The following is a 23212-nucleotide window of genomic DNA, read 5'->3' as shown; positions in this document are numbered from 1 at the left end:
CAATACATGGCCCCGGTCATCCTCTCCTTAATACAGTGCAGTTGCCCTGTCCCATGTGCATAAAAACACCCCCAAAGCATGATGCTACCACCCCCATGCTTCACAGTAGGGATGGTGTTCTTGGGATGGTACTCATCATTCTTCTTCCTCCAAACACGTTTAGTGGAATTATGACCCAAAAGTTCTATTTTGGTCTTATCAGATCACATGACTTTCTCCCATGACTCCTCTGGATCATCCAAATGGTCATTGGCAAACTTTAGACGTGTCTGGACATGTGCTGGTTTAAGCAGGGGAACCTTCCGTGCCATGCATGATTTCAAACCATGACGTCTTAGTGTATTACCAACAGTAACCTTGGAAACGGTGGTCCCAGCTCTTTTCAGGTCATTGGCCAGCTCCTCCTGAGTAGTTCTGGGCTGATTTCTCACCTTCCTTAGGATCATTGAGACCCCACGAGGTGAGATCTTGCATGGAGCCCCAGTCTGAGGAAGATTGACAGTCATGTTTAGCTTCTTTCATTTTCTAATGATTGCTCGAACAGTGGACCTTTTTTCACCAAGCTGCTTGGCAATTTCCCCGTAGCCCTTTCCAGCCTTGTGGAGGTGTACAATTTTGTCTCTAGTGTCTTTGGACAGCTCTTTGGTCTTGGCCATGTTAGTAGTTGGATTCTTACTGATTGTATGGGGTGGACAGGTGTCTTTATGCAGCTAACGACCTCAAACAGGTGCATCTAATTTAGGATAATAAATGTAGTGGAGGTGGACATTTTAAAGGCAGACTAACAGGTCTTTAAGGGTCAGAATTCTAGCTGATAGACAGGTGTTCAAATACTTATTTGCAGCTGTATCATACAAATAAATAGTTTAAAAATCATATATTGTGATTTCTGGATTTTTTTTTTTAGATTATGTCTCTCACAGTGGACATGCACCTATGATGACAATTTCAGACCCCTCCATGATTTCTAAGTGGGAGAACTTGCAAAATAGCAGGGTGTTTAAATACTTATTTTCCTCACTGTATGTATGTGACCCTAGTTCCCTGAGGGAAAGAGAGATGCGTCAATGGGCCATACTCCCTGCATCCCTGCAGTGCTTACCTTTTCTTTTTCAAAAGCTGATGTCGCTCCCATCGCGCTCACATTTTGTAGCTTCCTGGTTTGCACGATGATGCCTGCCAATGACGTCACGACTGCCTATTGGCCAGATTTCACACGTGATTCAGAGCGTGAACAACGCAAATCGTTCCCAAAACGTTTTTTCAGAATTTACCTTTGAGAAACTATTAAGAGTATATTCATTCCAATTGATAAACACAAACCTAAATCAAATCATCAAAACGCTTCAAAATCTATTAAAAAACTTGGACATCAGTGTTCCCATGTATTTTTTAATAAAGACTAGCAGGCATTTAAAACAACATTACTGTATTTTTCTGTTCTCGTGTTTTATTTTAAAAAACTTTCAAATCAGATTTAAGATTGAATTTAGATCAGTCGGTGTAGATTTCTCATTTAAAATTTTTATTCATAATTGAAAACATTTTCTAATTGCCACTTTAGACTGAGCTTGGAAAGATACGTAAAGAACAAGTCATAACAGAGTATAGTACATTTAAAGTATAGTATTACAATTCAAGTCATTAAATTTTCAATGTTCAGCATTCTATGCCGAATTGTTGTAATTTAGCCACATTGGAGTGTTTTCAAGCATGAACCTCCTTTTTAAGGTCATGCCACAGCATCTCAATAGGATTCAGGTCAGGACTAGGCCACTACAAAGTCTTCATTTTGTTTTTCTTTAGCCATTTAGCCATTTCCCAATGCAACCGAGAACTTGGTCTCTCAATCGCCTGCATTTATTCCTAAGGAAACTTATTCCATGGGACTTCAAAGCTGTCCACCCAGTTCACACTTGAAGCAGAGATGTTGGGAGATGAGCATGGAGGATTCTCCCATGATCATGGGACGTTATCGTGTTAAGCGTACTTTCACGTCAGCTACAGCAGCGCGTTTTATTAACAATCTTCCAGAAATTACGATATTAGATAGATCTCCGTCTGACCCTGCAGAGCTCGACTGGGCCACTGAACACCTAGAATCAACATTACGTTATACCCTAGATGATGTAGCTCCCCTTAAGACCAAAATGATCAGGGAGAAAAAATTAGCACAGTGGTATAATGATCATACACGCACCTTAAAACAGACCACTCGAAAATTAGAACGTAAATGGCGTCAAACAAAATTAACAGTATTTTAAATAGCATAGAAGGAGAGCCTCCTAATTTATAGAAAATCTCTTAGTGCTGCTAGATCAGCATATTTCTCCACCCTTATAGAAAATAACAAGCATAATCCTAGATTTTTATTCAGCACGGTAGCAAAATTAACAGGGAATAAAAGCACTGCACTCACATGCACACCATCATTAGGTACTAATGATTTCATGAACTTTTTTAATAATAAAATTTAAAACATCAGGCAAAAAATCCAGACGGTTAATATAAAGCCAAATTATTTTACAAGTAACCCTGTAGACAGCAGTGTAATTATAACAGACAATCAATTACAAAGTTTTACTCCTATTCACGAGAATGACTTAATTTCATTAATTTCCTCATCAAAATCATCAACTTGCATTCTCGATCCCTTGCCTACAAGTTTCTTTAAACAGATCATTCCAGAGGTAATTGAACCTGTTTGAAAAAAAAAAAAAAACCCTTCCATTAGCACTGGTTTTGTACCAAAATCCTTCAAACTGGCAGTTATCCACCCCCTAATTAAGAAACCTGACCTTGACCCATGTCAGCTGTCCAACTACAGACCAATATCAAATCTCCCCTTCATAGCCAAAATTTAGGAAAAGGTTGTAGCACAGCAGTTATTCTCACACCTACTTATGAATAATATTTTTGAAATGTATCAGTCAGGATTTCGGCCTCATCATAGCACAGAGACGGCGCTAGTTAAGGTGGTAAATGACCTGTTATTGGCCTCTGATCAGGGTTTTGTCTCCTTACTTGTTTTGCTCGACCTTAGTGCAGCTTTTGACACCATTGATCACACTATACTACTTGCTAGACTTGAGAACGTTGTTGGAATAAAGGGAACGGCTCTCTCTTGGCTCAGGTCTTATTTGACTGATCGCTATCAGTTTGTTGATGTTAATGGTGAGTTCTCCACACTCTCTGAGGTAAAGTTTGGTGTTCCTCAAGGATCTGTCTTAGGCCCTCTGCTTTTCTCTTTATATATGCTGCCTCTTGGAGAAATTATTCATAAACATGGTATTAGATTCCATTGCTATGCTGATGATACACAGCTGTATATTTCAGCAAAGCCAGATGAGAGAGATTAGCTTAACAATGTTGAAAAGTGTGTAAAGGACATTAGACAGTGGATGCTCGATAACTTTCTTCTGCTAAACTCAGATAAGACGAAAGTACTTTTACTAGGACCACATGCAGCTAGAAGCAAACTTTCCGATTACCTAACATCTCTGGATGGTGTTTCTGTTTCAGCGTGTACGGCTGTCAAAGACCTTGGTGTGATTATTGACTCGAGTCTTTCCTTTGAGGCTCACGTGAATAATATTACCAGGATCGCCTTCTTTCACCTTAGAAATATTGCTAAAATTAGAAATATGATGTCGTTACAGGATGCAGAAAAACTAGTTCATGCTTTTGTTACTTCTAGATTAGACTACTGTAACGCTTTACTGTCTGGGTGTGCGAGTAAGTGCATAAATAAGCTTCAGTTAGTTCAGAATGCAGCAGCAAGAGTCCTCACTAGATCTAGGAAATATGACCACATCACCCCTGTATTAATCAGTCTACACTGGCTCCCAATCAAATCTCGCATTGATTATAAAATTCTACTACTGACATATAAAGCACTTAATGGTCTCGCACCACCGTATCTGAGTGAACTTCTGTACCAGTATGATCCTCCACGCCTACTTAGATCAAAAGGTGCAGGCTATCTGTTGGTTCCTCCAATAATGAAGATTACAGCAGGGGGCAGATCTTTCTCTTATTAAGCCCCGCAGTTATGGAACAGCCTTCCAACCAGTGTTCGGGACTCAGACACAGTCTCAGTGTTTAAGTCGAGGTTGAAAACATATTTATTCAGTCAAGCCTTTAATCAGTAGATTTTTTCTCAGGTAAAGGCTCAGATCTGGAGGGAACATTGATATAGAGTGTTTGGTGAACTGGGATATTTGTACGCTGTCGTCCCCTCACATTCACGTGTTCAATCAGGTTTGTTGATGGTGGTGTGGTGGGCCGTCTCTTATCCCAGAGATCCCTCATGTCTGTGTTGCCTTCTGGTTCTCCCTTTTAGTTATGCTGCCATAGCGAGTCTTGCCGGAGTCCAAACTGCACAGTGACTTTAACTCTCATGCAACAATAGGTACACTTAATAATCCATATCCTTCTCTTCCTGTCACCCTCTTCTTCTCTCTCTCTCTCTCTCTCTCTCTCTCTCTCTCTCTCTCTCTCTCTCTCTCTCTCTCTCTCTCTCTCTCTCTCTCTCGGTCGAGTTAAACATGCTCCTGAGGCTCCAGTGACCACTGTTCCTGCCCCTCTCCCCCCCGTGGATCTTCCCACTTCATCCAGGCCTGCCTGGATTGGACTGTAGTTGATGTCAACAGTCTCCTACACTGACTCAGAAATACACTTCGCTTTTGATCATCATCACTGCACCCCGCAACATTGTATACCCGCCACAAATGGACATTCGGTGTAACCCAGATGAGGATGGGTTCCCTCTTGAGTCTGGTTCCTCTCAAGGTTTCTTCCTTATGCCATCTCGGGGAGTTTTTCCTTGCCACAGTCGCCAGTCGCCACCGGCTTGCTCATCAGGGACAAACTTACTCATAAAGAACATATTAATTTTTAATCACCGCATTATCTGTGTAAAGCTGCTTTGAGACAATGTTCATTGTTAAAAGCGCTATACAAATAAAAAAATTAATTGAATTGAATTGGATTCTGGGACCAAAAAGATGCTGGAGATTAACTGGTTGCTTTGGGGTATTTTTTTCTGAAAATTGTGCTGTAAAAACAAAAAAGTCATATTTACGTACTTAGTTGGATCGGGAATTATTCCCCCAAAATAGAAATTATTATCACGGTTTATTGCCCGATTGTTATTCGAAACCAGGCACTCATTTAGAATGACAAGATAGTAAACAAATTGCAGACAGTTTTACAGTTGAACAGTTTATTTAATGATTTATTAAATGAACATTTTTTTTTGCTTCGATGTTATAACAGAAAATAAAGTGTAGAGAGAAATGAAAATTCTATTCATTTACTCACCCTCAGGTTGTTCCAAACCTGTATACATTTCTTTCTCCTGCTAAACACAAAAGACGATAGTTTGAAGAATGTCAGTAACCAAACAGACCTCATTCTCACTTTACTGAAAAAATACTATAGAAGTCAATGGGGGATAAGATCTGTTCGGCTACTGACATCCTTCAAACCATCTAGTCAACCAATCAAATTCTTTGCCCACTGGCGCCAAGGCTCAACATTTATAACCATTGATTAACGCTTAACGGTTACCGTTCAAATGCTTGTTCCTGCATTTTCTTACCTCAAAACAAAATTTCTGAGGACGGAGACAAAACAGTTCATTGAATTTCAGAAATTTCGTTTGGCACACCCTAAAAAAACTTAATTACAGCAAAAGAATATAAATCAAATAAACACGTCAAGGTCGGCATTTTTAAGCGTTTTAGGCAGACACTTTTTTATTTTAAGACGTTACACATATGTACAAATTATTTGTCCTCTGTCCTGCGTTGTGGTTTTTAACCGCACACCACACAGGGGTGTCAAATATGTTTATGTATTTGTAATAAGACATGTTAGAAGGGGAATTAAGTTTTTTTACATTCATAACACATGATTATTTCCTCTTTGTAAAATAGAAAGTTAGAGCATATGCACCAGTTTTCAATAAAAAAAAAAAGTCTAGACTGATATTATTCTTATTCCCAAACTCTATAAACAAGGGTTTAGTAAAATAAAAACAGATCAGTATTTTTTTTTTGTTTTACAATATGTTGTAAATTTTACTGCAATAAACCATATTTTCACGTTTTTGACTGTTAAAATCTTACTCTGTGAAACTAATTCATTTTCACTGTAAATTCTACAGTAATTGCAAATTTTGTAAAATACGGTTTTCCAAAGAGTTGAACAAAATATTTTATTAGCACTTGAGGAACTACAGAAATTTGTACACTGTGCAAAAATACCCAGACATGACTAACAAGCAGTTTAATAGCCAGGTGTGGTTAATTTTCTTGTTATTGTTATTAAATTAAGTGGATAAAAGGCCTGGCATTCATTCGTTCAAATGTTGACTTTGCATTTTCAGCAATGCCAAATGGAGTGGTGGATGACGACACTACAACCGCAACTGTGCACCTTCATTATCTGGAGCAGTTTAGAATCAATATTTGTCTAATCACATGACAAAAATGTAAATAAAACACAACCTACTCACCAGAGATGCAGACTCATAATGTGAAGTGCTTCTCAGAGGCTGTAATCCAGTGGTACTGCTCGTATTCACTGGTCTGAAAGTGGTAAAAAAACGCTTTCCCGGGCTTTGACACGCTAGCTAGTTTCGGGGTTGGCCGACCTCCTCATGATGTCTAGCTTTTCTTGAAAATGGATTTTGAAATATGTCTAAAACCAAATCAATTTCTTTCCCTCCATAGACATAAAAATGTCTAACTCAGATGTATTTACAGTATGTGTGCAGAGCGCTACAGTGTTTAACTTCTGACCAACCAATCAGAGGACGGACAAATGCTGACGGTATTTTGAGAAGCGAATATGAAATCTTAATTTCATCATTTCATCTTCTCCCGCTTATCCGTAATTCGGGTCGCGGGGGCAGCAGTCTAAGCAGATTCTTCTCCGACTTCTCCGTGTCCAGAGATCGTGCTGTCAAGGCCCCCTCCTTCGAGTGCTGCCCAATCCTCTCAGCACCAGTCCCTTACGGTCCCTCCTGCAGGTGGTGAGACCACGGGAAGGCGGCCCCACGTCGCTCCGACGTCACGGTCCTTGATTTATTTTTCTCGTAAGGGTCCCCTGGAGCATAGAGGGTTAAGGGCCTTGCTCAAGGGCCCAAGAGTGGCAGCTTGGCGATACCGGGGCTTGAACCCCCCGACCTTCCGATCGGTAACCCAGCGCCTTAACCGCTGGAGCCACCACTCCCCTGATTGGTTAAATAAACAAACCCATTGATAATATAGTTTAAGGTACATCAGCCAGCACTACTGATTGTAAAGGCTCTGAACAGATTAGATTGACATGGCAGCACATAGAGGCTGAAATCTGAGATCTGGACAAAAAATCTAACATTCACATACACGTACTGGAAGCAGTGCAGCCAAAAGAAACGCTACGAAATAAAGAGAATAAACTTTTGGGAATAAATTAATACAATTTCATGGAGCAAATATTTGAATTTAGGTTGTAAATGTAGGTCAGTGTTTCTGATAGTGTTTTGGCCATCAAAGAAAACTTTGCTGAACCTGACCACTCACCATATAACATGTATATATAAATGTCAACATTTTGTGCATTTAACGTAAATTGAAAGTAAATTCCAGGCATTTCGGTACTTATCTTCCGTGCTAATCGATCGGATTTGCACCACTTTATAGCCGAATGACAAAACTCAATTGTAATATGTCAAATAAAATGTATTATGAAGAATCTTTTGTAGATTGTAGCATTTGGTTTGCGATTTTTTGATATTAAGGTAAAGTGTGTTTTTTGTGTGCAAATTTTAAGGGAAAGTAAAAGCAAAAATGGTTTATGCAAATGTTTACAACTTTTTGTGTCGTTTTAGCCGATTTTTCCTCGCAATTTTTGGCTTTTCTTGAACAATCCGTCGTGTAAATGTCTGTGGCCAAATCTGTTTCTTCTCCTCTGTCAACCATTGTGGAATGGGGAAAAAAAAGGACTTAGATGCCTACAGTGCAGGAAAGATATAATTTAAAATTATTTTAAATTGCGGTGAACAGAAAAGCATTTTGCAATAAACATCAAAGAGTATGGTGTCGGAGTTTACTCCTGACAGCCAAGATGAATCATCTGAGACTATATTGGGCGTAGCTTCACCCAGGACTTCCAACTTAGAGAGGAGCATGGAGGGAATTATGGTGTTAAACGCTGAACTGTAGTCGACAAACAGCATTTTTGCGTTTTTTGCGCTTCAACACCTTTTTTTTTTTTTTTTTTTTTTACTAAATCTAATCTTCCCTTTCTGTTCTTAAGTATTAGGAATTGTGTGTATTTTAGGTAAACCCGATGTATTGACATTCATGAAGACAGACGTTAACAATGATACGCTTACCTTCACCTGAGCGCTCATATCCTGGCTAGATGTTGCATAGGCCTTTTTTTCTAATCTGAGATCATTCACTTAGTTGTCTTCTGTAGTCATTCGAACCTTTCAGGCTTCGCCAAACTTGCATAATTTTTTTTTTAAGAATGGACAGTATGATAGTTTCACCACTCCAAAAAGTAAAAAAACAACAAAAAAAGTTAAATGTCAACCCTTTTTTTTTTAAATCGGCACAAAGTACCATAAAGATTTTCCATTGATATTGTATACATAATTGCAGTGCTCTTATGGGGGTCCCCAGTTTTTCTACTTGTCATGGGGGGTCCCCAATGACTTATGAGAAGTCCTGGATCCCCTGATCCCCACAGCCCTCACCCGGCCCTCGATTTGAGCACTGCATAATTGTAAATTGTACGTTTATTTAATGAACTTCATTCATAAATGAAATTTGAGCCAGTGAAACTACATTTCGATCGCATCAGCCGTTGTTGCAGCAGAACAATGCATACAGTACAATCAAGCTTCGGGTTACATTTATCGTTTACATTTATGGCCATTTCCAGACACTTTTATTTAACAACTTGAAATAATCTCTTTTATACAAACTGGGCAGTTGAGGGGGTTAAGGGCCTTGTTCAAGAGGCCAGCATGGGTAGATTGGTGGTGCTGGGATTTCAAATCAAAATCAAATCAAATCAAATCAAATTTTATTCATCACATACACATACATACAGGGTACGACATGTAGTGAAATGTTTTATACGATGGTCCGGCATGAAGGAATAGGATGGGGGGAAAAAAAAGGAGGCAGATAAATAAGTATAAGGTATAAGAAAACTAGATAAAAAAAAAAAAAATAATAAATAAATAAATAAAATAAATAAATAAATAAATAAAAGAAAAGAAAAGAATATAAGGTATAAAGATATATAAAAAGATAATGTATGAAACAAATATACATATAAACAGTAAACAATGTGTAGTAAACAATGTAAACAATAGGCAATTTGTGGTGGGTTGTCCATAAAGTGTCCGTGTGCGGTATGGTGTGGTGTAAAGGTCCGTAAAGTGTCCGTGTGCAATATGGTGTGGTATGAATAAAATAAAAAGCGCACTGTGCTGTGCAAGTCCAGAGTTTAAAGTGTCGTGGTGCGAACGGTGAGATATGTTTAAAGTGACGTGGTGCGAAGGTGAATATATGTACAGAGAAGTGTGATGATGGTGGAGAGAGTGGGCCAGTTCTAGATCCTGGGTGTTTCCTGGTTTAAACACCGGATGGCCTGTGGGAAGAAGCTCCTCCTCATTCTCTCTGTGTTCGCTTTCAGAAAGAATGAGGAGGAGCTTCTGTTGGATTTGAACTCCAACAGATGGGCTGGTCGAGAAACAGTTGATCGACTGGGATTTTTCCCGCAAAGTCCTCAAGAGTTTACAAAGAGGGGTTCAATGAAGATTCTATGTGTGGAGGGTCTGCAAAATGGAAGACCTTGTTGATGAGAGAGACGTGTGTGTGCGTGTGTGTGAAGACTGCATTTCAAAACCGATTGACATAAGACTTTTATTATAGGCACAACCTCAATGTTTATCTTCTGTAATCCTCTTCAGAAAGAAAGAAAGAAAGAAAGAAAGAAAGAAAGAAAGAAAGAAAGAAAGAAAGAAAGAAAAAAATATCCGGGAATCCAGTTAGTTCAGCCTATTTAAAGCATTTTTACTTTAAATGTCATACAAAAAAATAAATAATAAAAAAAAATGAAGAAAGAGGTATGAAACTCTATGTAACGTCCATAAAAATATCAATACTATGACAACGACTACACTGGTAGTTATGGTCTTATGAAATACCAATAAGGATTCAATACAATTAAAAAACAATTGTAAGTAATACTAACTTAAATCTACAAATAATTAAACATGATCTTTACTGTACCCTTGAGAAGACTCCAGGCAGATCGAGGCATATTTTCCATATTGCATATTTCCATATTATGATTTCGAGAAGACTGTCACCGGAATCACTGCTTTCACCAAACTTCCGCTTTTTAATTCAATTAATTTTTATGTGTATTGCGCTTTTAACAATGAACATTGTCTCAAAGCAGCTTTACACAGATAATTTGGTGATAAAAAATGTATATGTTCTTTATAAGTAAGTGTGTCCCTGATAAGGCCGGTGGCGACTGTGGAAAGGAAAAACTCCCCAAAATGGCATAAGGAAGAAACTTTGAGAGGAACCAGACTCAAGAAGGAACCCATCCTCATCTGTGTTGCACCGAATGTCCATTTATAGCAGATATACGATGTTGCGGGGTGCAGTGATGATGATCAGAAGCAAACTGTAGTCCTGAGTCAATGTAGCAGACTATTGACATTAACTACAGTCCAAATCCATCCTCAAAGCTCCCGTTTTTACTCAAACCTTCATGGAACCACCCAAGTCATTGATGAGAAACCGTCCCCAGCTGCACAGAGTGGCCTCCAAACAAAGAGGACACTATCCAGAGGCAGGCCTGGATGAAGTGGGAAGATCCGTGGAGGGACGAGGGTCAGGAACAGTGGACACTGGAACCCCAGGAGCATGTTTAACTCGACCGAGGTAAACTCGCAGGAAGAGAAGAATATGGATTATTGTGTGTCCATGTTGTATGAAAGTTAATGTCACTGTGCAGTTTGGATTTCGGCAAGACTCGCTATGGCAGCATAACTAAAAGGGAGAACCAGGGGGTAACACAGACATGAGGGCTCTCTGGGATTAAAGAACATTGAACACTGAGACTTTGTCTGAGTTCCAAACACTGATTGGAAGGTTGTTCCATAACTGTGGGGTTTTTAAGAGAAAGATCTGCCCCCTGCTGTAGTCTTCATTATTTGAGGTACCAACAAATAGCCTGTACCTTTTGATCTAAGTAGTGGAGGATCATACTGATACAGAAGTTCATTTAGAAACTGCGGTGTGAGACTGTTAAGTGCTTTGTACGTCAGTAGTACGTCAGTAGTAATAGTAGTAAATGCGAGATTTGATTGGGAGCAGTGTAGATGATTAAAACAGGAGGGATGTGGTCATATTTTCTAGATCAAGTGAGGACTCTTGCTGCTGCATTCTGAACTTACTGAAGCTTATGTATGCACTTACTTCAACACCCAGACAGTAAAGCGTTACAGTAGTCTAATCTAGATGTAACACAAGCATCAACTACTTTTTCTGCATCCTGTAAAGACATCATATTTTAGCAATGTTTCTAAAGTGAAAGGAGGCGATCCTGGTAATATTATTCACATGGGCCTTAAACGAAAGACTAGGGTCCATAATCACACCAAGGTGTTTGACTGCTGTACACTGAGATAGAAAGTTTACTTCTAGCTGCATGTGGTCCTAGTAAAAGTACCTCTATCTTATCCGAGTTGAGCAGAAGGAAGTTATCAAGCATCCACTGTCTAATGTCCTTTACACACTCCTTAACATTGTTAAGCTGATCTCTCTCATCTGGCTTTGCTGAAATATACAGCAGTGCATCATTAGCATTGCAACGGAAGCGAATACAAAGGCAGCAGACAAAAATACAGAGGCAGCAGATATAAAGAGAAAAGCAGTGGGCCTAAGACAGATCCTTGCAGAACACCAAACATTACGATACATTTCAAAAATAAAGATGAACTTTTTTTTTTTTTATTCAAGAAATTTCTAGAAACGTTTCGCTCGTACTAGACAAACTCTCGCAAACCGAGGTTTTACTGTATATACGTATTAAAACAAGTTTTTTTTGTTGCCCAGAACAAATATGAGCTTCATAAACAGTAAGCTGGAATTTTTGCTTTATAATCATTTGAATACAAATTTACAAAACTAGATACCGTTATGACACGAGTCCCAATTTATTTTTTAAGGGTCAGAAGACAATAGAGAGCGATGAATAAATACATTTACTGAATTTTAATGAACAAGCTTTTGATTTTGTCGTTATTTTGTCATATTTTCCTTTTACACTTTAAAAAAATTATTATTTTTTTTTTTACAAATGAATAAAGACTGCACATTCACACATTATATTAAGCACCTATAAAGTATAAAGCTATTAATACCTTATATTTCTTTCTAATAAGGTAAAAACCAATTGTAAAAGGGCTTAGTAATAGCTGGAAATGGCCTATAAATCAACAAAAATCAAATGAAATCAATGAAATTATGCCGATTTTATTTCCCCACATTTACCACAGCACTTTGAAACCTAACTTTTACATTCTAAACAACTCGATTTTGAATATTATTGATATTAGATTGTATTCCGTTTATTTTCGGTTCGGTTCGGTTCGGTTCTGTTTTTTTTTTTATTTTGCAGTCCACGTTTTAGTCATGTGAATTTTTGCAAGACAACTGACCAACTACGGGAGATTTTCTACACTGAATCTGCAGTATGCTGTGTTTACTGTGCGATTATAGGGTCGGTTTATGACGTAGTCAAAATACAAATTTTCATAGATCGCAGTGAATGAAATCATACAGAGGCAGAACGTGCTTATTAAAGTGAACACAAGGGGGTGGAATTGAGCGGTTTCATTAATCAGTCATGCTTGTGAGTTTGGTATACTGGTGAAAATCAGTGCTTGAATTAAGGGGGGTTGTTAAAAAAACCCATAAAACTTGACTCAATTCGAGCACTGGTGAAAATAAAGAATAAGAAACAACACACACAATGACAATAAACCGAATAGCAACAACAACAACAAAAAAAATGTGTTGAGGACATTTAACTTAACCTAAAAAGAAAAACGTGTAGAATCTCACTAAAAATTCAAGCTGTTGTGTATTGGATGCAGTTGCGTTACACTTCTAGCGACAACAAAGATAATTCTGTTTTTTTATCCGTAATGGAAAGATATAAATGTTACATCGAGTACCAGAGGTAAACAAATAAAAATGCAACACGATATAATGCTTGAAGGATTTATCAGAAATGATTAGAGCAGTGAACAAACACACACACACACACACACACAGACACACAACAACAATCACTTACAAAATATTATGGATTATGGACGATTAAAGAACATTTGCGATCAAAGTGTTAAGTTCCAAGTAAAACAAATCAGAATTCCATGGAAATGGCAGCAGAGTCATAGAAATGCGCGTTTCTGCGTTTTCTGGCACGGGCTCCGTTGCAATTCTAAGAGCGAAAAAAGGGGAGGAAGGTGAAAAAAGGGCGGGAAAACAAATGAATGAAAAATTTAAGAAAAAATAAATACTTTTTTTTAATACTTTCTTTATATCTGGGAAACGTACCCGTGCACAGTTTCCTGACTCTTGCAGACAGAGATGGACCTGGCAATGAAGGAAGATCTTGTTGGAGAAGGTGGTGAATGTGAACATCCTGAACGAGAAATTGCTGGATGTGGAGACGCCGTTCTGCAAAACAGCCACCGTTCCATCATTGGGGTTTGGACACCTGTAGAGAGAGAGAGAGAACTTGAGAGAGAACTCTTTTTGCAGAGAACTTGACTCACATTTCTAGGTTCTTTGTGTTTCACCTACTCGTTAATGATCAGGTCCCAGCGAACGGAATAGTCAGTCTGGTTGAACGGCGTGGCCCAGCAGCTGTCCAGCACCAGAGCGATCTGACTGCTGTCAAACCGATCTACTTTCACACCTATGTACATCTGATGGTTCACTTCTAGGGTCACATTGCCAGATATCGGAACCAGGAATGTAGCATCGGTATACGGGATGATGCTGATCTGGTACGAGCCCTCAGTAGAGAGATCCTTGCTAAGGACACTGTGCCATGGAAATTGATGCATTTAAAATAATTAATAATAATAATAATAATAATAATAATAATAATAATAATAATAAAATAAAAATAATAATAATAAATAATAAATAATAAATAATAAAATAATAATAATAATAATAATTCCATATTTTAGCATCCAGCTCTAACAAATCAGAATAAAAATCAAATCTAAATAATAATAATAATAATAATAATAATAATAATAATAAATCCATATTTCATATTCCACACACACACACACACACACACACACACACACACACACACACACACACACACACACACACACACACACAATAAGGGTCTCTAATTCATAGATTTAATGCCTCTTTGCCTCATCTGGGAATAGTTTGCCTAATCCTTTTGACCACTCATTTCCCTTACGATTATGGATTATACATCTTAATTTACTATTTTTTATTTTACATTTATGTATTTATTTATTTATTTATTTTATGACTTCCATGACTACCGGTTGTATACCTTCCTGTGGCTTCGATGTCCGTGGGCATGGAAATGCTCCGGATGAGCGGATACACACAGGATATGGCGATGTTGAGGCCACTGGAGCGACTAATCACACCTATACCGTCAATCGTTCCGACATTGTTCTTGAAGATGATGTGTGTGTTGTTACTCTGTAAAAAAAAACAGAGGGGGAAAGAAAAGTCTCAGGTTAAAGATTCTGCATTTGGGTAGACTTCCCCCCCAGCCACCCCCCACAAAAAAACGCTCAATTACATGCAAATAAATGTTATGCGACGCCTCCTAGTTCAGGTTTTAATGCTCAAAATATTATCTACCAACTTCGATGTTTGATTGTTCGGCCCGAAATGGGAGTTTGGAGTATTCGATGACTGGGCAGAATTTGTGCAAGCCAGAAAAAAAAACTGCCTCCGAATTTTGACCTGATGGTGGTGCTAGGTTTTCATAATATTTCTAAGACCAACCCTTCATAAATATGACAAATTTCACTGCTTTTCTTACCCCAAACTGTTCTATGGGCTGCATAGAAACCCAAGTCAGAAGGAGAATAGAAGGTAACAACAGGATGTTCACATATTGGATACAAGGCCCCTTAAACAGTGCTGGTTGTGTACCGTCAGAGTTGTGCTGCACAAGTTGTCAGTGCTGTCGAAGTTGAACACCAGTCTGTCATTGTAAACCTTCCCTTTGCAGCTTGGGTCGTTAAGGTGGAGAACATCTTCAGAATAACCAGCTTCAAAGAGCTGACAGCGAGACAGAGACAGCGATCCGGCACTGCCCGAACACGTTTCAATGGCGTCTGAGAGAAAATGGAAGAAAAGTCAGAAAACTGTTCAATTCGTTCAGCCATTCTCAAACTTTTTTTAAACAGGAGTCTCCCTTGTGTACGACAAGTCTTTTTGTGGCCCACAAAAGAAAAGTCATGACATGACTAATATTTATTATATTATATATATATATATATATATATATATATATATATATATATATATATATATATATATATATATATATATATATATATATATATATATATATATATATATTTTTTTTTTTTTTTTCATCATAGTTTACATAGATTGACAATCCTAACATACAGGTAAAATAATATATATATATATATAATTTTTTTTTTTTTTTTTATAATTTTCTAATTTAGATTCTACAATTTGTATGCGGCCCTCTATCGACATCTGGTGGCCGACCAGGTAGCTGCAGCCGCCAGTTTGAGAAGCACTGAATTAGTTCTCAGACAAAGTCACGAATGAATGCGATAATTGAGCTTTTGTACCATTTCTAACCATCTTCTTAACATCAACAGATGAAGCGTCGGCTCACAATTTACATTAGGACTTATATAGACTTCTATAAAATTGTGAAATCGGTGATGCCTACAAACAACTTAATGTAAACACAAGAGAAAAAAGACATCATGTAGACGCTTAGCTTGTCCAAGTAACCAAGAGGGATATGAAAGAAAGGAAGTTTGACCTTGTTTTGAGCACTTTTTATAGTCAATTAAAATGCATTATACATTCAGGGTTGTGCTACAGGGCACTTAGCATGTTTAGAGAAAAAATAAATATTAAAATGTGAAATATACCATAAATATCTGGGTTTCTTGTAGGAATGTACCCACAGCCACAGCCATAAGCTCCATTTATCTGCCTACAGACTTCATCCTGAGTACATTTCAATGTCTGGCAGGGTCCTACAACGAGATACAGAAAGACAAAATCAGTCTGATATTAATAATAAAGAATAAGCAGGGAAGTCAGCGGACACCATGACCTGATAAAAATGAAACCAATGAATAAATCTAACAGTGTTTTTGAAACAGGAAAAATGGAAAACTTCGAAAATACATTTTTTTTGTTTTGTTTGGAATGGATGAAACAGAGCTGAGATGCGACTTAAAAAGAGCTTCAGAGCTTTAAAAAATTCAAAAAGTTCAAGTTTACAGAGTATTGTGGTTGTAGTTGTCGTTGAAGCTGTATTTGAGAGAGAAAAAAATGAGGCATAGAAATAAAAATAAAATTATAAAATGCTTTAAAAATAAAATTGTTTTCAAAATGAAATAACATTTGCATCATTTGTTTTCTCATGTTGCGTTTCGTTCTGTTCGGGTTAACGGGTCCTGCCTTATTACGTTCAGCAGTCTGTCTCTTTAATCGTCTGGCTTTTCTCCGTCATTCATTCATGATATTTTTGTCCTGTTTCAGGTGCTAATTTTGTCATATTGCCACGTGATCTAAATTTGAATTTATTAAATCTCACACAGTCCCTCCCTCTGTAAACATGAAGCCAAAATGTTGCCATATAACAGAGGGAGGATTTTTTATTTGTTTTTTTCTTAGCCACCAGTTCAGCGTCGATCTGATGCGAATAATCGTGCAGCGGTAATTGAAAATTGATCCCTAATGAGCGATCCCATGGCGACTGTGGCATGAAAAAACTCCCTTAGATGCCATGATTCAGAAACCTTGAGAGGAACCGGATTTGAAATGGAACCCAAAAGGAAACCCGTCCTAATCCGGGTGGCACCGAAAATCCATTCATTATCGTTCCATCATTGTTGAAGTGTCTCCAAAACAGTTCATGCAAACTGCAGTCATTGTAGCAGACTTGATATTAATTACAGTCCAAATCTATTCAAAAAATTCTTAATAAAAAAAAAAAATTACAATAAAAAATAAACACAAAATTTGCATGCAATTCGATGAATAAACCTCTATAATACTATATATTATTTTGCTGTTGAAAATTTATCATATAATGAATAAATTTACATTTATAATGTTCACGTGTAGAGAAAAAGACCTTCAGTGAAAATGTACCTATTATTTCAGGTGTTGTTGTTGATGGTGTTGTTGTTGTTGTTGATGGTGTTGATGTTGATGGTGTTGTTGTTGTTGATGGTGTTGTTGTTGTTGATGGTGTTGATGTTGATGGTGTTGTTGTTGTTGATGGTGTTGTTGTTGTTGATGGTGTTGATGTTGATGGTGTTGTTGTTGTTGATGGTGTTGATGTTGATGGTGTTGTTGTTGTTGATGGTGTTGTTGTTGTTGATGGTGTTGATGTTGATGGTGTTGTTGTTGTTGATGGTGTTGTTGTTGTTGATGGTGTTGATGTTGATGGTGTTGTTGTTGTTGATGGTGTTGATGTTGATGGTGTTGTTGTTGTTGATGGTGTTGTTGTTGTTGATGGTGTTGATGTTGATGGTGTTGTTGTTGTTGATGGTGTTGATGTTGATGGTGTTGTTGTTGTTGATGGTGTTGATGTTGATGGTGTTGTTGTTGTTGATGGTGTTGATGGTGTTGTTGTTGTTGAGGGTGTTGTTGTTGATGGTGTTGATGGTGTTGTTGTTGTTGAGGGTGTTGTTGTTGTTGATGGTGTTGATGGTGTTGTTGTTGTTGAGGGTGTTGTTGTTGTTGATGGTGTTGATGGTGTTGTTGTTGTTGTTGTTGTTGTTGATGGTGTTGATGGTGTTGTTGTTGATGGTGTTGATGGTGTTGATGGTGTTGTTGTTGATAGCACTTAATGATAATTTGAGGAGAGAAGAGAAAATAACAGCAGAGAAAAGAAATAAAAATGATCCCAAAAAGACATTACTTTTATGAATTTGAACATAAGAATGACTTCATATGCTGTATATACACAGAAGACGAGAAATTACCTGTAATCTGAAAAGCCCAGCTACCAGAAATATTGACGTTGCTAGTTGAAGGCAGATCGTAGGAATTGTTTACTGGGATGGTGAGAAAATTGCTGTTCTCCATGCCATAGCCGGCCTTGGAAGATTGTAGTTAAATTAGATACTTCCATATTTCATGAAAATTGCATGAGAAAGTAAATATTTAAAAAAACTTTCAATGTAAATAATCCAGAATTGATAATGAAATCTACCTTGTTTTTAGTTTCAATAAATTGCTTCAGAAACAACAGAAGTACATGTGTGGCATGAAGCTCTTACCAGCCATAAACCAGAGGAAATAGCAGGAACGCTTTGGTAGTTCATCAGGACGAAAGAGCGGTTTCCGCCGTCTGAAATCAAGACGACTTGGAATGATGAAAACTGAAGGAGAACATTTTCGAGTAAAGACTCTGCGATTTGAACACCAAAGATTGAATCACATGTATTGACGTTTTACCTCAGAATAAGAAAATTCAATTGGTACGTTTTTCCAGGTGGCTACAAAGACCCAGGAAGCTAAAAAGTTCACTTCAGGGAACATCCTGTTAATTTCTTGGTTAGCTTGGTCTATGAGGGGTCCGCTTGTGGCCTGCTTGTATGTCTTTTCTCCAACGGAATAATCGAGATCAGTCCAGAGTGGAGCGATGATGTCTTTGCCAAGTTCTGAATTGGGCACTTCATCGTTGATATTTGGAACAAAGAAAGCCAGATAACCATCCATGTTGAGCTGAGGAAATAAAATAAAATAAAATAAAATAAAATAAAATAAAATAAAATAAAATAAAATAAAATAAAATAAAATAAAATAAAAGAATTAAATCAAATCAAATCAAAATAATGAATAAAATAAAATAAATAAATAAATAAATAAAAATAGATAAATAAAATAAAATCATTTAAATTAATTTAATATAAATAAAAATAAAATAAAATAAATAAAAATAACAAAATAAAATAAAATAAAATAAAAACAATAAAATAAAATAAATAAATACATAAATAAAAATAAAATAAGATAAAATAAAATAAATTAATAAAAAACAAAAAATAAATATATTATAATATAATATAATATAATATAATATAATATAATATAATATAATATAATATAATATAATATAATAATATAATATAATATTAAATTACATGTGCTTAATAACCTGTAATCCTTTCACTGAAAACTGTGCAACGATCTGTCTCAAAACAGTTACCTGGATTGTTTTTTGTACTTACATACAGTTGAGAGTAGACATTTCCACCATACTTGAACGGCTGCTCCAGCTGGATTGTTTCATAAGATCCATCACCGAGGTAAAGGGGAATCGTTCCGGAGCCGACATCGAAAAAAGGTGAAGCTGAAAGAAATCAGTAAAAACAGATTTTATTCAAGGTATTTAAAGTACACAGCTCTTTATATAATTTTGGTATAAGAGAGAGAGAGAGAGAGAGAGAGAGAGAGAGAGAGAGAGAGAGAGAGAGAAATAGAATCACAACCGCATTCTTATAAAATGGAATAAAGTAAATTTAGAAAAATGTCAAATCGTTCATGATGAAGGGATTGAATACTGGGTGGATGTAATATTCACACTTGTGTAAAAACTTTAACTTTAGTTGTTATCAATGTTCCTTCAGGTCATCTTTTTTAGGAATAGACAGAGAAGGAGAAAAAATTATACAAAAATGATTATCCTGCACCTCCTTCCACATTATATATGAATTATATATAAATGTTCACGTGTTTCTACACACACACCGTTGGTGAAACCTCACCTGGTAATCCTGATGATGGTTCTGCTGTTGTTGTTGTTGTTGTTGTTTGTGTCGTTGGTCCTTGATGACGATATGAGTAAAGAGGAGACAATAACAGCAATTAAGGAGACAATTCAATAAAATCACCTGTAAATTATTACAAAATTTATATTGACGTTTCAGATATAATGGTTTTAATGGTTGGATATAAATTTCACACTTGTACATATACACACACACTACAACTTTACCTGCTGTTGTTATTTCTGTATAAATATCTGGGTCTGAAAGAGAAAAAAAAGACATTTTTATCAATCATTTTATAGAGATTGTATATTTTCTGGAAACTTGTGAACATCCAAACACTGTCAGTGAAACTTTACCGTCTGTAGTCGGCTGTAAATATGTAATTCGTCCTGTCGTTCCCATACCTAATATTTGAGAAAGAGTAAATGAGAGAGATATTGTATAAATATCAATGTAGAATTGAGTAGAAACTGGTAGCTGTTCGGAAAGTGTATCGTTTATAGAGCGTTTAACGATGAACTTTGTTTTTACATGGTCATAAAAGAATGTATACCTTTGTTCCTTGTAATTGTAAGTTTTTTCCCAACACACAGACTAAAGTATTGCTTTTTTCCTGTAACTGCACTGAACAGTTAATTCATCATATGATGTTTTCAATACAATACTATATTCTTAACTTCTGTGTATTTTGCTTATTCACTACACTTTTACCATCCGTAACTCATGTTTGCACTACTGTACATTCCACCTATATTTATACTGCATATACTGTATCATACATACATTCATGCTTGTACATAACTATATCATTAGCTAACCGCTAATTTCCGCTAATTTCATGGCTCTGTTCGTGTACCTTTGCACAATGACAATAAAGTTGAATCAAATTGAATCAAATCTAATGAACGAATCAGTGATGACTTCACGATTCATCATTGTGATTTATATCCAACCTAATTGGTTGTGCCCTTTTGTCACCTGTAATAAATGTAGGTTTAAATACCATCACATTTCAATGGTTGAGTTGCCAAGTTACTTTGGTTTTTCTGCCAGTAACAAGTCATTTTGATTTTCCCACCTTTTTTTGTTGTTTTGCCCCATTGTGTTTTTTTGCCAATCGCCAAAACCCATTGCCCTTTCCTAATCTTGTCTCCCAACTTACAGTTGGATTTGCCTGCCTTAATAAAATGTTCTTTAACCATCGTTTGCATTGATCTAAATTATATTACATGACATTCACCAAGAATTGCTCGTGAGCAGTGCGCACTTTATTTGAGGGCGTGGTCGTACGTCAGCTGTGGATGGAGAGGAGGCGGGTTAAATTCGTTTTAGGCTAATGACAGATTCTTCTGATTCAGTTCGTGTCGAGTTGCAAAGCCTAAAGCTCAGCTCCAATTTTTTTTGCCCTTCTATAGTGTTTATTGGAACAAAGGGTCTTTGATAAAATTTGGGTTAATCATATAAATATGTATATCATTTTAAATATTTAATTGCAGGCTATCTTTGGATTAGGTTAGGTTTTAAAATATAGAAGTTAAAATATGCAATATTTAAGCCCATTTTGGGTTTTTTTTGTTTTTTAAGCCAAAGTAACTCACAAAACTGCTTTGCTTCACTGCAGGAATGGTTTGTTTTCAGGACAAGGTTTTACGCCAATTTGCGCCAATGGCAAAAGGTTTCATCCACAAACATCGCATAATGTTTCACACTGCTCAATACTCTTCCATAAAGCCTATGTGAGAGTAAAAAACTCCCACCAGCTTCTCCAGTTTCTTCTAATATTTCTTGGCTGCTTTTCTAATCCTGCTTTTACCTGGTCATTGAATTCATGGACTTCCACCTCACTTTTGAATTGATTCATTATAAATCAGTATATATATATATATTTTAAAAAAGGGTGTGAAAGGACTTACTCATAAAGAGCAGGGCGACCAGACATGGCAGAATTGGGAACCCCATGAACAATAGTTGATCTGAACATATTAACAGAAATATAATCTCTCAATAAGAACAATATGTAAGAAATGGAAGAAAAATGAAAGTAATATCTATGCTTATCATCATTTAACACACATTTTCAGAGAGTATGCAATTTAATTGTGGCAAAAATAATTTAGGTCAATTTATTTCTCTCTTTTTTTTTAGTTCCAAATTTTTTGCACAGCTATAAGACAATAGCTTTAAAAAAAAATTTTTATTTGCCTAAAATCTGTTTTTGTTGTGTATGTATGTGCAAAAAATTTTGTACCTGATGCTGCAATATCCAATATCAATTTTTAATATTGTATTAAAAGAGATCTACAAGTAGTTTATTTTATTTCTTTTTCCAGTTTAACAACTGTGAAAATTTTAATAGAACCACAACAAAACATAATTTAATGCACTGGTAAAATGAATGCAGCTGGAAGCTCCAGTGCAACTCAAGATTTATATTCTCAAACTAAAGCTACTGTAAAGAAAGATAACAATAACTGAATTTTTGGTTTAAAAAATGTATCATCAATCATATTTTCCTGATTTTTTTGAATGAATTCCTTATCAGCATAAATTCAAAATATTCATACAAATAAATCAATCATACACTTACCAGGCTGTAAACCACTTTTACTGTGTCTGCAGAATATCACTGCAAATCATTTACATGAGGAGAAAATCACCCTCTATATATACACACATTTTAACAGGAAACAAATTGAAAATATGCGGCCGTACAATAGTGAATTTCTTGTTTTTCTTGTTTCTTGATCCTTATCGGGAAATTACCGTATGCTTCAAGAGAGAATAGATTCATGATGTTTTTTTTTTTTTATTACTAAACTTCTGAAAAACTGAATTGACATTTTTTTTCTTTTTTTTTATTCAAACTTAAAAAGTCTTTTTTACTATTTAAGAATTTATTGCCAAAATAGACAAAAATCTGATAAAGCAATGTTTTCTAATTATTGTACTGTTCTGAGAATTATATTAGAAATGAAAATAAGAGAAAACCAGAAGAAGTGATAATAATTCACCCCCTTTTTCATTAAGCGAGTTAAATTAGTGCTCATATTTCATTTACGCAGTGAATGAAAAAATCTTCTCAAGACCTGCTGT

At 36.3% G+C, this 23212-nt stretch overlaps 1 protein-coding gene across 2 annotated transcripts; it reads right to left on the bottom strand.

The window, feature by feature from the left end:
* Nucleotides 1–13156: 13156 nt before the first annotated feature.
* LOC310734716 (pancreatic secretory granule membrane major glycoprotein GP2-like) lies at nucleotides 13157–22780 on the bottom strand. 2 transcript variants are annotated; one of them, XM_083557100.1, is made up of 17 exons: nucleotides 22707–22780; nucleotides 22033–22092; nucleotides 20476–20523; nucleotides 20344–20376; nucleotides 20114–20173; nucleotides 19577–19698; nucleotides 18801–19070; nucleotides 18623–18724; nucleotides 18326–18440; nucleotides 18174–18185; nucleotides 17487–17852; nucleotides 16253–16360; nucleotides 15264–15448; nucleotides 14647–14801; nucleotides 13902–14144; nucleotides 13653–13815; nucleotides 13157–13536 (listed from the first exon to the last, which is right to left on the bottom strand). In XM_083557100.1, exons 2-17 carry the CDS (start codon nucleotides 22076–22078, stop codon nucleotides 13459–13461), a joined length of 2106 nt encoding a protein of 701 aa, XP_083413226.1. In that variant the 5' UTR covers nucleotides 22079–22092; nucleotides 22707–22780; the 3' UTR covers nucleotides 13157–13458. The 2 variants fall into 2 exon arrangements, with proteins under 2 accessions (XP_083413226.1, XP_083413227.1); XM_083557101.1 differs by lacking the exons at nucleotides 17487–17852; nucleotides 18174–18185.
* Nucleotides 22781–23212: the final 432 nt, after the last annotated feature.

The sequence above is a fragment of the Silurus aristotelis genome, assembly GCF_946808225.1.
Source record: "Silurus aristotelis genome assembly, chromosome: 12".
Classification (NCBI taxonomy): domain Eukaryota; kingdom Metazoa; phylum Chordata; class Actinopteri; order Siluriformes; family Siluridae; genus Silurus; species Silurus aristotelis.
Note: the sequence above shows the minus strand (reverse complement) of the source record. Positions and strands in the feature narration are given on the sequence as shown.